The sequence below is a fragment of the Pogonomyrmex barbatus genome, unplaced genomic scaffold (assembly GCF_055798465.1).
Source record: "Pogonomyrmex barbatus isolate J1 unplaced genomic scaffold, ASM5579846v1 scaffold2, whole genome shotgun sequence".
Taxonomy (NCBI): Eukaryota; Metazoa; Arthropoda; class Insecta; order Hymenoptera; family Formicidae; genus Pogonomyrmex; species Pogonomyrmex barbatus.
In genome coordinates, this window is record NW_028297116.1 from 4,842,482 (window position 1) to 4,859,612 (window position 17,131).

Below are 17,131 nucleotides of genomic sequence, written 5' to 3' on the forward strand. Positions count from 1 at the left end.
AACTCAAGTTGACATTGTAATGTACAAGAGCACGTCTTTTCGACGATCTTCTTATTGCCACGATCGAATTAAGTCGAGCACTGATCAAGTCGGTCCGATAAAGTGTTTGAAAAAAGTAGGAATAATTATCGTAGAAACAGGAATTCCGCTTGTTTTATCGTCGGATAAATGGAAAATTATAAAATAGTATAACAACGCTCTTCCTAATTACTTAAAATTTTAATACTTTTTTCCTGAAAGTTATATAATATTTTTAATTATAAAAATTATATTATGAAACGTGTTTCATAATATAATTATATAAATAGAGTACAATTTAATTAATTATTGTTAATTCGAATTATTTATTAATTTTTATATTATTAAGAAATATTTAAAAAGATTTTATTACCAATATTATAAACATTTTGATATTGGTAATAATTGCTCCATTCCGTGTATAAGTAAATACGCTTAATGATTTGGACTTGTTTGTTTAGAAACAAAATTCATTGAATTATTTAATAATGTTTATTTAATATTTTTCAATCTGCGAATCATTATTAATAATAATAATTGAACAATTATTTCCAATATTTGAAATAGCATGAATCAATATTTTTTATGTATAGTAATATGAGTCAATGATCGTTACGCCATTTTCAGTAATATAAGTCAACAAAGCGGGAAACATTATAAGTAGTACATATCAATTTCTATAAAAGTTTTTACTATCAATAGTATAAATTCAGCAATACAAATTAAAATTAATACAAATTATTGAATTTATATATGTAAGAGAGAGATTTATATATGTAAGAGAAATCTTCTTGATTGTTATTAAGAGAGCTAATTATTTATATAAATTAAACATATGTATTAATAACAAATATTATATTTATATTAATTAAAATAAAAAAGATGAACACACAAAATTAAAATATTACAACTAATATTGATATAAATTCATTTACAATTAAATATCTCTTCTCGTTACATTACTTTTTAACAAATGAAAAAAATCTCATATTTTAACTAAATGTATCATATCGCAAAACGCATATTGAAACGCATATTGATGATAAAAAGGATAGAAAGGGATAACGTTGCTACACTTTCTAGATATAATAATAGGAAGGGAGAAACAGGGAACAATACCTTGTTAGTAATAATGTTATGGATTTAGTTAACTGATTGCGGGTCGTAGAAGGTTCTATTGTACTTGCGGCTGGTTAATGGTAGCCGCGCTCATCATTGCTCATAATTCATCTATCCTTATCGCACAGCTTATCTTGTTGCAGGAAGCTGCTTCAGGCAACAGTAAGGGCCAATCGCACGGGCCATTTCATGTGGGTGGGTAGCGATTCATGGGGCGCCAAAGTTCATCCCGTCCGGGATCAGGAGTTCGCGGCGGAAGGTACTATTACCATTCTGCCCTATAGGAACGCTCTTAAAGGTAAAGGACCCTTCCTGTACTTGTACGATCCTATCATAGTTGAATTAATTGAAAGAATGTTTACCCTGAGTTTATCTTTAATCAAGGTGAAACTAGAGATAAAATCAATAATTTCTGAAGATAAAACATTCAGGAGAAACGCAATGTGTGTGTGTGTGTGTGTGTGTGTGTGTGTGTGTGTGTGTGTGTGTGTGGAATTACAATTATAAATGTAGATTTAAGTATCGTATAGTTTTAAGGATGGGACAAATGGACAATTTGATTGAAGTGCTGATTCACTTAATTCGTTCGACTTGTATACCTGTTCAAATTACTTACTAATTAAATTACTAAGTAAATCGTTTAATTGTGCTAACTCTCTTTTAGTTCTTAACGCGTCTGATCCGCTTTAGTCCGAGCCACAATTGAATTTCCTTGTCACCGAAGTTGCTTACTGTACAACTTTGTTGCCGCGGTAGCGATATTCAACTTTGGCTCGACGTTCATTAATCTCACATGACAAGTGAGTAATATTTTCTGCTTCCGATTATGTCGCATCATTCCCGTCTCTCCTGAGTTGGGATTCGCAAACCAAAGAAATGAACGCGACGGGAGCGGCACTTCCGTTTCGTACCAAGTAATTAACACAGGAGTGTCGAACTCTCATTAGTCGAACCCAAATTACCAGAAATTACAGCCTACCAAGTACCGAAAAAGATAAAATTTATCATCAAGATGATCATTAATTATATAAATTGTCTGATTTGAAAGAGTGAGGACAAGATAGGACAAATACAATAACTTCCTTGATGATCACTTATCATTATCATTATTCTTGATTATTTTTTAAATTAGTCTCTGCACTATAATTATCCGAAATAATTTATTCTGAGACAACGTTATAACGTTTAAATTCATTCTGCGAATCTATCTTTGATATGATATGATAGAAAAAAACAACAATTATACTATAATTTAACATTTAATTTTAAATAATATTCAAAATTTAGATAAAAAGCAATCTGAGAGAAAAACATAAGATAAATTTGAAATCTTAAATTTGTAACAGTAAAATTATTTCTTAAAGATAGATTTTTCTCTATTTAGATATTTGTTATATATGTAACCAAAACCAATATCAAAATAATTTTGAAGAATGCATTTATATAAAAAAATATATCTATTTCATTAAAGTTGACTTCCTTGAAGAAAATGTTCTCAATATTTCAATTTTATAGAGATTGAGGAACAGATAAGAAGTTTCCCCGACAAAAAGCCACGATATATGGAAACTATCAAATCTTATTGAGCAATTCGATCGTAACAAGTGTGGTTCAATTCTGATGTTGTAGGCTTTGATGATTACTATTTGAGCTTGCGACCGAGAATAGGCGACGAATGCGGCGGGCAGACAGAGAGCAATGTCCCACATAAGTCGTTGGCTGGGAAAATAGTGAATTGCCGGAATATCTGGTTCCGAGAGTTCTGGTCGCAGCATCACAAGTGTACTTTCAGCGTGAACGCATCGAGCGATGCGACGCGCTGCACCGGCTTGGAAAATCTCGTCGATTACGAACAAGAGGGTCTGGTGCCTTTTGTCGGTAACGTATTTATCTTATTATTATTGTTGAGAAAGGGGAGAGCGAAAAGACGAAAGGGAAGAGCGCCTTTACTTTATTCTTAGATCACGTAAAAAGTTACAAGAAAACAATTATAATTTATCGCATTAAATATCAACTTTTTTTATTTTCTGAAATATAACAATTAATGCATGTGGGCAATTTTTAATTTACATATATGTATGGAAAAGAGTTAATATAAAAGTTACTTTCCAACATTTTTCTCTTAGTTGAGAATCCGCAATTTTCAAAATGCAATACTCTGATAAAGCTCTTGTGAAAGAGATAATAATCCATTTTAGGAAAATTATTGTTTGAAACTATTAATTTTTACGGAAAAATCGATCTGATAGATTTAATTACTTTTCGTCGTTGAATGTCCCGATGATTAAATTAGCACATCAATTATAATTTTATCATAATGTACAAAAAAATGTAAATGAATGATGTGAATACAGGATGAATTGTTTTCATTCACATCGTGACAGTTAATTAATTGCGGAAAGTGCGAATCGGAACAGTTCGCTGATAGGGAACGATTCGTGATCATTTGTATCCTGAAGTGTGAAGGAAATGATGAAGGTGCAGGGTGAAAGAGTGAGGAGCAAAACGAGTGGAAAGATAGTTATCAGTGAGAAGAAGAGTGAAAGGGAGAGGAAGTATTCTCGGCAACCCTCCAACTTTTCGTCAGCCTTCGACTATTTTTCTAGCCCAAAAACAGAAACGGAAAAAACTTAGTCGTCTCCGTTCGACCGTAATTCCGACAATATATGACAAGACTTACATCACGCAGTGAGATAACAGTGCGCCTCAATCGATTATTTACCGCGCAATTTACTTTCGTTCCTAGCCGATCTCGCATTTTATAAATTATCCACACCATTTTTCACCGTGTGCACGTGCAATTCGCGAACACGAATCAATTAATACGTCTATCTTTTCTTTATTTGCAAAGTGTAAGAATTTGAAAAATACAATTAATATAAACGAAAAACAAATATATATATATATATATATATATATATATATATATAACTAAAATAAACAAACAAAATAAATATATATATTTATTTATTTCATTTGTTTATTTAATAAATATTTTTTGGGTATATTAAATAATATAATTGTAATTGAAGTTTTATTTTAATTTATACTTTTGTATTAATAATGATAAATCATAAATCCTTTTTGATATTTATATTTATATTTAAAGAAATTTATTATATATTGGACTTTCTTAAGATACATTTAACGTATAAACGCATTTAAATTTAGAACAAGCAAACTGAGTTGAGTTAGAGACTTGAGTTAGAGTTTCAAAGAGAAACATAAATTTCACACAATTAATTCTAGGTCATCGTTTGCTCGTAAGCATCCGCCAGTGTTTGCAATTAACCGCAGCTGTACTCCGTGATCCATTAGATTGCGTACCTTCCGACGGACCAGATCGAATAAACTTTCACGACGAACTTCCGCGAGGTGAAGCCACGACAAGTGGAAAGGAATGGCGGCGAATCGAGGCGAAGCAATTTTCCTCGGCTATAATTTTTGCATTAACAAACACGTCCGATGGCGCGTGAAAAGTTGCACGAAATCAACCGTCGCGTTTTCCTCGCGGATCTCGCTTGTGCTCTTTTCTTTCTTGCATTTTATCCTCCCGTAAGATAAATGATGGGGTCTTGTTGAGTGCGAAGCGATCGGAAACTCTTCACGATTGAGTGCACGACGATGGTAGATAAATCTTGTAAATCATCTTATTAGCTGCCACGGAACTTTCTTTTCGCTCCGTAAGCAACAATTTGCGCTTCCATCTCTTTATAAATAACTAAAAAACATTGGAACTTGCCATCGTATAACATAAAATCTTTGAGATGAATTGAAAAAATAAGACTTGTCTGATTGCACAAAATATCTCGTAAGTTGGAATCGAATTACATCCGACAGCGAGCTCTTGATGAATTATACGAATAAGATTATAGAAGCATATATAAAAATTTTTTATTGTCTTTCTGGACGAATCATTTTGTTTTTCAAGAATTTTTCTGAACAAGAAATTTTCTATTTTGTACGTTATCAAGTTATCATTTTTTTTTTTTAATATTTTACAACTCATTCATTTTTAGATTCATAACTTTTTTAATATTTAGAAACAAATATTTTAATTATAAAAATTCAACCAAATTATAATATATGACATTTATACATTTGGGAAGCTCTAAACGGTATCAAGTAGATAACACATATTTATAGAACGTTACTGAAATCAGATTTATTTTTGTATTATTTGCAGTGGATGCGGTTTACGCTATGGCACACGGTGTTCATAACGTTATCGAGGAGGAATGTGTAAATAATTTGGGCACGCCGCACTATTTGTGTAAAACACTTGAACCAGCACCAGACGGTCCGCGACTTCTTCAACACATTCGCAATGTCACTTTCATCGGTGAGTAACGCAAAATTCTTTAAAAATAATCTTTAATTCATTATTATAATTTAAAAAAATTTTAAGGTAGAATTTCAAGATGCTATGAAGCTATATATGTTTATAATTTTATTTAAAAAAATATAAATCTTTTTATAGTATAACACTTGCAGATTTTAATAGTCGAGTATGGAAATCGCGTATCGCGTTTGTATAATAACACAAAGCCAGCGTTGACTAATTGGTCAAATACTTGTTAGCGTTTTCCACATGCTGAATGTGAAAAAAAACCTGTTAAATTGAGAGGCTCGGACAAATCAATCAATTACATCCGCGAGAAATTCCGCGTACGCCGAGCTGCAACACTGCGTCATCCCGTGTGAAGCGATCTATCAGTGACGTCAGAGGGTGGCAATCTCGACGCCTCATCGATATTGCAATTAAAACACTTTCCCCGATTTAACGGCACGTAACGGCACTTTCACGTTGGTGGATTCTGCGACACAATTAAGATTGCCCCCTCGTCGTTACGGCGCACTATCAAATGGCAATGCGATTAGCCCGACCGGCTATCTTCCGATTCCGTATCAGCCGAGATCTATCGTAACGTTATTACGTAACGTTCAAACTTACTTTCCTTACTTTCTCGAGTTTCCCGATATTTTCACAACACCGCCAGCTCATCTTTCAATCTCGCGCTCTTGCGCGCTTTGTCTGCTTTTAATCCTCGAGGCATTTTGCCTGCGCTATCAGGATGTTAGCTCGTGTCGGAATATCTTATCTCAAATAGCTCTCGTTTATCAATATTAGCTGTATAAATGAAGGATAATCTTTAAGGTAAACTGCAGAATAACCCAAAACCGTCGTGCATCCGTACCAGAAGTTTATTCTTCGCTTAGTCCACGTTGAATATTTTTTACGCAAAGCTTTAATTCGAGTCGTACAAATGCCAAGTCATTTCATTGTAATAAAAAGGTGTTAGCCAAATCGTATTTGACAAATACATAATGGAAATCTAAGAGAAAACTGCGCTTCCTAATTATTTACCGATGAGTTTAAAACAATTTACTTTAAAATGTCATTTAATCAAAAATTTTATTTCGTAATGCTTAAATATCAAAACAAAAATTAGATTGCGCATTGCGATAAGAAATATTTTTAATTTTAATCATCAAATTTTAAATCCAATTTTTAGTTGAAATTCATAAAACGCAAAATTTTAAAACAAATATAGGTAATATATATATATATATATATATATACAAATTCATTTATTCCATAAATATTTTTAAATCGAGTTTTACTGGAAAAATCTTTCGCTATACGGAATAACATTTTTTAATTAAATGATTTTATTCAATTTGTTTACATTATTGTAAAACGCTCGCTTAATCGCTGAATAAAATGCTGAATAATGAGAATAAAAAGGTTAATTATTAATTATTGTGGAACTAGTTGAAACGATTCCGTTCGATATTTAATTTAATTATTCGTATTAGTTCGTATTTAATTATTTATTTTATTGTACGCAACATGCATCAAATGTCATATATATATATATATATATATATATATATATATAGAGCCACAAGTTAAGACAATGAACTCTCTAGTTACATTTGTAGATTGTTTTCGATAATTGAGTTTCGCGGAAGAAAACTTTATAGTTGTGTAAGCTCTGAAAAGACTTTTGTTTAAACTTGGACGATCTCTCTCTCTCTCTCTCTCTCTCTCTCTCTCTCTCTCTCTCTCTCTCTCTCTCTCTCTCTCTCTCTCTCTCTCTCTCTCTCTCTCTCTCTCTCTCTCTCTCTCTCTCTCTCTCTCTCTCTCTCTCTCTCTCTCTCTCTCTCTCTCTCTCTCTCTCTCTCTCTCTCTCTGCACTCATTCCACCCTTAGTTGTTTAACGGTCGGAAGGGAAAAGCTATGCATCTCAAATACTCATTTCTTCTCGTAACATTTTCGCAGATAAACTGGTAATAAAATCAACCGCAAACTGAGAACGAGAAATTCCATCCATATTACCTTTTTATTTTGTTCTTTTCCTTCAACCGTTGATTATTAAACTTTATTTACAGCGTCGGTTTATTACGAATTAATAATATTTCTTTGGTACAAGCGAAAAGAATGAATTTTCAACAAATGATTAATAAAAAAAAGAGTTGTATCTTCAAAAAGATTCTTGGCTTGTTCACAAGTGTTGAAAAATGTAGAGCAAAAGCATAGATTATTTAAAAAAACGGATTGAAACGAAGATGATTTTCTACTACGCACGTCTTGTTTAATCATCTTCTAGAAATGGAATTTCTACTAGAAAAAAAAAAAAAAAAAAAAAAGGTACGGCGAAAGCACGTGTTTGCCTTCAAATAGCGCGAGCTTAGCCAACTCGGATTGGACGTTTAATCGAATGATTCGAATTACGGAATCGCCCATAACAACGCGTTTATTGACGATAATCCGTGGCATATGAAATATAATTTCCCAGCGCAGCTGATGTGGCTGGCTTCGCAGCAACGTTAACTTGGCACAAATGCCGCGAACTTGTTTGAGCGCGTTTCCGCCGCCGAGTTCTCACAGCACAAATCTGGCGCGCTTACGTGCGCGGAATAACAACGTGCACGTATTTTCCTTTGTCAAACTTATTTACTAGCTCCGCACCTGCTTGCACCGCGATTACATCCATGTTCATGTATTCCGATGCTGCGAGGAACGAATAAACCTTCAGGCGAATTTCACTACATATTAAATGTGTCTCGTGTCGCTTTTATCGTCGCAGGTTTCTCTTTGTTCAGGAAAATTGTAATAATAATAATAATAATAATAATAATAATAATAACTTAATGGACTAGCGAGATATATCTTCTCTCGTTAGTTTTGATTAAAGATTTATTGATTAAACGAGCATATAAATTATGAGCTGTCCCGTTTCCGATAACGTTCAACATCCTTACCTACAATTTCCACAAAATATATTTACAAATTTTTCATTTAATTATAATATAAATTTTTAACTGATTTATATATACATTTATATATACATTGTATTCATATTTTCAATCGTGATATTATTTTGAAATTGTTATTGTGATATTATTAAAATAATTAAATTAATGAGATAGATCTTATTAAAGTTCTTATTATGTGTATCGCACAATTCCATTTTCTTCATATTTTTTATTGTAATTTGATTTTAAACTCGTTTTCCTTATTTCGTCAAGATAAAAAGATAAGGAGGAGAAGTTTGAAACGAAAGATTTAGCCTGAGAAAACGAACTCAGAAAACGAAATTTCATGTTTACACTGTTAAAGATGATGGCGAGAAAATATATCGCTACGTTATTGCCGCAGCTTTTATAATCTTTTCTTTGTCTTACGAGGATATTTGCGCTCTTGCTTCGCGATTTTTTACCCTTATTGTCTCTCATAATTTTTTCCGCCCTCGCTTACGAAATCCCCCTTTTCTCTTTGACACCACCTGTACAACCTATTTTTTTCTTGTGAGCTTTTTTTATTCCGCCTATTTTCTCCATTGGCAGTCTTAGAAATAACACTTTGTACACATCCTGTATACCCGCCTACGTTTGCCGGTCTACCATACCAGTGCCTACGTCGAATTATTACGATGAGGGTGGAAAGATAAACCAGAGAAAGGGGCTAGACCCTAACAAGGAAAAAAAGAAGCTAAGCTGATTCTTCTTCTCGCAGTGTCTTATAAATAAATCGTAATCCACGCATGAAATGGCTGGCATAAATTCCACAGACAAAACGTCCAATTCAACCCCGCATCGACAAACGTCTGCTTATTTTTACCCTTTTGAATCGTATTACTCATGGAAATTCATTTTTTATTTCTCGATCTTTTTAAGTTAAATACTTTTTTTAATATTATATTACACAAGTCTTGATTTTGTTTTAAATTCAGCAAATTTATTTATCTAAAATTAATTTTATTCTTAAATTAATCTTGCTCAAATTACATTTTCGGAGTTTTCTTCCTCTTAATTTTACTTTAGAATTATTTTTTTTAAGTGTTATTACTATTTCTGCTATGAACGTAATAACGCTTAGGATTATGCAATTAAAACCGACAATAATATTAATTAAAAAAAAGATATAACAAATTTCTTGAGATTTGGGGTGAGGAATGTAATTAACCAGTATATTAATACAATCGTATTAACGTAATTATCGAAGTTAGATCGCCGAGTTAACACTTCCATTCTATTTTAGGTCGCCAAAACACAGAGATTAAGTTTAACTCCGACGGGGACGCCTACGGATTTTACAACATCTATCAATATCAAAGGAAGGACGAGGGCCGTTTCGATTACACCCTCATCGGCACGTGGAGGGAAGAGTAAGTAGCAACCTTCGATTCAAATGGGATTCGCAGAGTTTGCCATTTGTCGTATGGGTTGCACAAACTGTCACATTAATCTTTAACCCTCCTATATTTTAGGCAGCATATTATTTTAATCCAGTTAAAAAATTGATGTGACTAACAACCTCATATATTTCTAAGGATATCTCAACATCCCTTTCGTAAAAAATTAAAATGTATTTATCACATTATTTCGCAATTTATATCTTACATTTTATATTTGATATTATGATACACGGAAAGAACACTTTTGCTGGCAAATCTAAAAATTTGGCTAGATACAGATCTGAAAATAATATTGTTGGGCCTTCAAAATTATTATATACGATGTTCAAATTGATTATTAGAAGATCAAACATTTTTGCAATATTATATCATCATATTTAAGTGTTCTACAAAATAATTTTGATGGGCCCACAAAATTATTTTCAGATCTGTGTCTGGTCAAATTTTTAGATTTGCCAGCAAAAGTGTTCTTTCCGTGTATCTATTTCATTTCTTGGATAATGCTATATTTTGTTATCAACTAAAAGATTGCGTCTGTATTATTTTTCGCGTCATATTTTCTCGTGGATATTTTATACTAATTAACTAACAACTCACATATATATTCCTGGGAATTAAACAAAAATATATAAAATCAAATAAACTAAACTAAGCTGAGGTATTTTCACACTTCACGATATATATTCTTTTAAATATCTTTTAAATATCACGATATATATTATTCTAAATATATTCTTAAATATTTTATACTAATTAATTAACAACTCATACATATATATATATATATATATATATATATATTCCTGGGAATTAAACAAAAATATATAAAATCAAATAAACTAAACTAAGCTGAGGTATTTTCATACTTCACGATATATATTCTTTTAAATATATCTTTAACGAAGAAATGTTGTAAAAATTGATCTTGTTCGCACGACACTTTTCTTCAATAGCGCCTTCAGTGTAACAATTGATGAAACCGGCGTGGCGTCCGGTTTGTTAATTAAAGGTTAATTTAATCCTTCCAGGCTCTTTCTGGACATCAATATGACGCGATGGGCGACCGGAGTCGGCGAGCTTCACATTCCACGTAGTATATGCAGCGATAACTGCCCGATGGGACACGTCCGCAATTTTCTGGTAAGTGCACACTGCAAAGTCTGAGGATAACCAGAACCGCTGAGTGCTGTGCGGTTCTATTAGTTGATAGGATGTCCGCGAAAGATCTATCGATCCATCGAATAATGAGAGATTAAAGCGAACGCTAGCGAGTATTAATTGCGAGTATTAAACGGGGTAATGAGAGGGACGCTAGCAGTAAACGAAACAGTAAACGGCGTTTTTCTTTTTTTTTTCTTTTTTTTTTTAAATAAATATTAACTTTGTTTCAATACAATTTTCTTGTTAGCACTCTAGTAAAGGATTTAGCAAATTTATATGGGGGGAACGGTTAACCAAGGATTAGCGGTTAAATGGGAATTGCTACATTAACTAATAAGCATTAGCCCATTCGAGTCAACATCTGCTAATTCCTATGCATTACTGCACCAAAATTCGTTTACAGCTCTAATTTTATCCCCTTGGGCTTTTAGAATTTAATATAAATTAAAAAAATCTTTTTTCTTCTTTTCGTTGCGGTTTATTAATGCGAAATTAATACGTTATTTAATAATAATCTCTCTTTGCACATATATCTGTCTTATTTTTTTTTTTTTTTTTACATAAAAAAGAAAAAGAGAGATATTAGAGATAAAAAAAAAAAAGATATAGCACTACACCTGATAATAATCTAAATAATTTTTTTTACATAAGATCGTAAGAGTGTACGACACAAAAATACATCAAAAAAAATAATATACGAACTTACTAATTAACTTTGCTTTTAATAAAACAAAACTAATAAAATTTTAAGACCACCTCAGCGATAATTCAGCTCATCTTGCACGGTATGTATAATTAAATTCTGACACACGTTTTGACTGAAATCCCCCACGGGGAGTCCGACTGTATAATTTCCACAGACTCTCGTGATACGCGAGTTACGTCTAATAAAATGAACGCGGACTATCTTCTGCCTCGTGCCCCTCTTTCCTCCTGTTCTCCGCTCCCTTGTCCTCTCAACGGTCAGAATTTCATTTAAAGTAGCAAGCAAGTTAAAGTAGATCTGTAATTGTGCTCCAATCTCGAGTTTAACCCTGGCGAGCATTTCCCACAAACTTATCTTCGGACGTAAGCGTACATATGTGAAACATAGATTAATGCCGACCAAGTAATTATACCGCGCTACACGGTTTTTGCACGTCAGTTTGCTGTTCAACGGAACGTCCACTTATTTCGAAGCAAAAGTTTATAATTTCCTAGCTTTAAATTAAAAACTTGCGCGAACTTGCAATTCCGGATTTATGCAGAATTAAGGGCATTTAAATTTCAGAAAGAACTAAATCCGTTATAAAAAAGAGACAAAATGGTAAAAATAATATTTATATAACGGTTTGGTATGTGAATAAATATTAAAAACAGAACATACATCTACATATCTACAAAGCATTGTATGTAACTGCATTATTTATATAAAGATATATTTTGATTTCAAAATATATATATAAAGAGAACACATTTTCCTTCTTATTTCCTATAGTATTATATAGTATTGTAATATCATCTTATGTTTCCAAATTAATTTCTAATCTATTTTTTTTTACACTATTAAAATTAAATTTAAATTAAATTTCTTTAGTCTGTCATAGTGCATCAGTGCATTATTTTAATTAATTTAATTAATATATAGACTGTAAATTTGCAAAATGTAATTTGTATTTGTGAAGCAATAACGACTTCTGACGCTTAAATGCCTTGGGATGTAACACATTTAGTTCATATGATTGCGTATATATATTCCTGATGAATATGGCTCGTGAATGTTTAAAGTGTCTCGCTTAATGTTTCATCGTCAAGAGTTAATGATACACGCATCAAACTTTCTCCAGATCGACGACAGTTTGAGAACTCCATAACGCCGATAATTGGTTGCTTCTCTTGGTTGATATCAAGCAAAATGAGAAATATCCGATATTGTGGAGAATTGCCATAGCCAAAGGCATTACCGAGCATTTCATTATGGCCACGGCTAATTAGCCTCCGGCTCCTTTTAGAAAATGTAAAAAAAAATCCTCGATCCATTCTCTTTCCCTCATTATGAAATCAGACATAATACGATCTTTAGTGAATGAGGAATAAAACATATTATTCATACAAGTCGTTTATGTAAAAAAAAATCATATAAGTCAGATCTTTAATGTCGCCAAAATATGACTTGACAGTTTGTTAAAATTATCTAGTTTTGTATACAGTTATATATAATTGTCCTTCTTTTTTCAATATTTTACTTATATATCGTTGCAACATTGTTGCAACCGCTGTTTTGTAAAAAACTTTAACTTGAGGAACAATCGACAGTCCCAATTATCCTCCGTTTTCCCCGTTTCTCAATGTATTCCTTCGAGGAACGAAAACGAAAGCATTTACTTCACTTTGTTCGTATGCTCCGTTACTTTTAAACTTTGATTCCGTTTGTAGATAATATATAAGAAGTTTCTTGTAAGTTTAACTTATCTTTCCTTTAATCTTAATCTAAGCTCCTGAAATTTCCTTTCTTCTCTCTAACGTTAAAACTGCCCTGACTTTACTATTTTTCCCGTAATTTGCTTCTGCATTTCAAGATCATCCGCGACTTTAATCGACGAGTCATATGTCCTTCGTATTATTTCCTCCTCTTCTTATATCCGTCCACTACTTTTTACATTATCAATTTGCACACATACATCTTACAAGATTTTCCACATTTTCCGGCTTTCATTTATAGACACTAGGAAATCTTTTTCAGGAAACTTTTTTCTGATTCCAGCTTAAATTTTATTCAAAAAGTTTTAGGGGGAGAATTTAAAGTCTTAAAGTCTTTTCTAAATTCCGCATCTTCTGCTATCTGTTCATCGCAATTACTTTCGTTTTATCACTTTTCCGCAATTCGCTCTCGGAATAAGCTCCTGCGAGATTTAAAGCTCAATTATTATATCTACGTCTAATTGATAGTTGATGACGAAGGAGAGCTTTTTAGTTATGACGAAAGTTTCACGATGTTCGTTATTACCTATTATTAGGAGAAATGACGTCTAAAACGTCTCTGCTCTTCTGAAAAGCTGACGCAAATGACACAATTCCGTGTCTGAAGTCAGTAAACTTCATATTCGTTTGCAAGGTAGTCCGATGAATTCCTGACAAAAGCTCTAATTTTAACAGATAAGTTTAACAAGATACTTTGTTACGTGTCGGAAAGTGCGACTTAAGCGATTAAATGTAATATTAATAAACAAAAAAATTTTTTTTAAATTAAAGAAAACACTTTTATATTATTTATTTATAAATATTTATTTTTATTTTATCTTATATATAATTTCAAATTCACATAAAATATCGATATTTAATAAATTGCAACATTCTCGAACATATATTTGATATATTTAATTTTTATTTATTTTGCATTACTATACTTTATTTATTTTACGCTACTGTAATAACAATTGTAATAACTGTAATAACTTGTAATAACAATTTTATTTTGTTGTTTAAATATTAATATCATTGAATTCATATACTTTTTTATATTTATAGAATATAATATTTATATAATTTAAGAAAAATATATTATAGTTCTGTGTATTCAACAAAAGTAAAAAGAAACATTGTTGAGATAAAATGTGTTAATAATATTTTTATCGTTAAGTTTAATTAATTGACTTTTAATTATGATCTACTGAATATTGTTATTGTTTACACACTATGCACATGTGTATACATGTATACACATGTGCATAGTGAATCACAATTCACTTATATACAGTAATAAACTTATAAATTAAGAGAAAAAAACAATAGTAAAAGAAGGAATAGAGTAAATATCAGTAAATATTGATTCACTAATGCGTCTTCAAAAATGTTTAAACTTTATTGCGTTTGAACAGAAATACTATTAAATTAATATTGGTAATCTACGTATATATAGCTGGTTCGTTAATTAGCGGATCTAAGCAAATATTGCACACGCTCAAAGTGCAGTCCGTTGCATTTTTCGCGTTAGCTTTCGTATTACGCAGGCGAAAGGGAAATGCAAATAAACGCGTTGATAAGTGCGATTCATTAAGCTAACTTAATTAAATAATTAATTAATTACGCTGGAAATGTACACAACTGGTGGCCGTTCCACGTCGCAAATCGATTGTATGCGCTATCCGATTGGAGTATACGTTTTGATAGTTGTCTATCAATGAGCATTGCTGTAATAACAATTAAAACGTTAATTGTCGACACTCATTTCTATATAATCACATACACACTCGATCACATGCGCAGTTCGATCTTCGTACAAATAATGTAACTCATAATGATTATAATAATTACAAGAATTTTCATTCTGACAATGCTAATGACGATAATGGGAATTATTAACTATTAGCGCATTATTAACAGTCAGAAATTATATATGAAGCATTGCAAATCAATATCGGTCAATGATAACATAATAATAACACAATAATAGCCGACTAATTGAAATTCAAAATTATTAATAATTATTGATATGTAATTCAAGTCAATACGAGTGATGATATATGCTTTGTAAAGTTACATGCTTAAAGCCTCTTGTTAGAAATTTTCAAAATGTCATCTTAATCATATTCTTGTGTCATCGATTTGCCTTCAGCAGTCCTATTATTATTATTTATTAAGTATTACTCGGGCAAACTATTAACTCGAATATTTTTAAATACTTTCAAACTACAATGAAACCGTCAGTTTTATTCCTCAGGACAAGAACCATTTATTATCCCGGTGTTAATGCAAAATAAGCCGATGCTAAAGGAGGAGCATATTTTGCACTTAGAAATAAATTTATTTTTCAACGCAGATTCTGTAAATAATTCCAATTTGTTTGTTTGCCTGTTAGTTCAAATAAACGTCAATGGAGATTTCGCTGATCTAATGGAGCTTGATATTTATTCTAGTAGTTGCATGAAAAAAACGGGTTTTCCCCAAATACTATTGATCCTTTGTACGCCGTGTTGGAACGTGCTTTACGTCACTGTTTTTCAACCGTTCAGACAAGAATAGTCACTGAAAAACCGTCACTTCTTATCCAACAGAATCCACTTGTCCAAAAGCTTGTATGTCCTGTACGTACAATCAAAAGTAAAATCCTGTGTTTATTTTTATTTCTTGTGCTAAAATATATGTATATCACATATACATACATATACATATATATACATTTTATGATAATTACAAATATATTATTTAATAACAGAAGATATATATATATATATATATATATATATATATATATACACTGAGAAAAAAATGCTGTTGAATCAACTAATTGGAAATAATTTTGTTAATTCAATGACATTATTAATAAAACGAAAATCTTGATTATTAAAACAAGAGCATGATATACTGTTTCATTAATAATATATATATATATATATATATATATACACTGTTACTAAAATTCCATTTATTTATAATGTATATCAATGTACAAAACACAATAGCAAATTGCTCAAATTTGGTTTGATTTTGAATTCAGTAATTCAGCAGATACGACACAGAATTTAATCCCGGTATACCGCGTATTCCTTCAATAAATCAATAAAATATATAGCACTATTGTAATAGCGTTACATTAATAATAACGATTATAAATATATCATCGTGGGTTATTAATGATCCATCGTGACTGCAAGATTCATTATTCATCATTGATTCAACACAAGCGGTTAATTGTTAATTACTTTGGTTCTCAATTGGCGATGCCAACAAATGCTTAAAAACCCAACAATTTTCAACAGGAACCCTGCTGTTGGAGCTGCGTCGCCTGTCGGGAGGACGCCTACGTTTACAACGACACGTGCAAAAATTGCAATCCCGGATATGCACCAAATCCCACGATGACAGGTTGCGTTAAACTCACCGCCGAGGTTATACCCTGGACAAGTCCCTGGGCGCTGGTGCCGCTGATATTTGCATCTATCGGGATCCTCAGCACCCTCTTCACCACCGTCGTTTTCATACGGTGGGTATTGTGTTTTCGTGTTATTATTGTTCTTCATGCCGAATCTTCATCACGTTCTGTTATGATAGATTAGATTTTTTTAGCAAACCTTATTTTTTTTCAAACGGGCTCGAGTGAATTTCGTTTGAATAAAATTTATCAGATGAAATTCAAGTGGATTCTATTT

At 31.8% G+C, this 17,131-nt stretch overlaps 1 protein-coding gene across 6 annotated transcripts in view; it reads left to right on the forward strand.

The window, feature by feature from the left end:
- Window positions 1-17,131, forward strand: part of LOC105431406 (metabotropic glutamate receptor 8) — a 107,557-nt gene that overhangs the window by 80,744 nt on the left and 9,682 nt on the right. For all 6 annotated transcript variants that reach the window (XR_016139165.1, XR_016139166.1, XM_089076523.1 and 3 more), the window contains exons 7-12: window positions 1,281-1,435; window positions 2,767-3,015; window positions 5,324-5,479; window positions 9,686-9,812; window positions 10,871-10,982; window positions 16,742-16,965. Coding sequence is in view for 4 of the 6 variants with exons in the window: in XM_089076523.1 (XP_088932649.1) it covers window positions 1,281-1,435; window positions 2,767-3,015; window positions 5,324-5,479; window positions 9,686-9,812; window positions 10,871-10,982; window positions 16,742-16,965 (1,023 nt within the window). In the remaining 2 variants the exon portion in view is untranslated. The remainder of the gene's footprint in view (window positions 1-1,280; window positions 1,436-2,766; window positions 3,016-5,323; window positions 5,480-9,685; window positions 9,813-10,870; window positions 10,983-16,741; window positions 16,966-17,131) is intronic.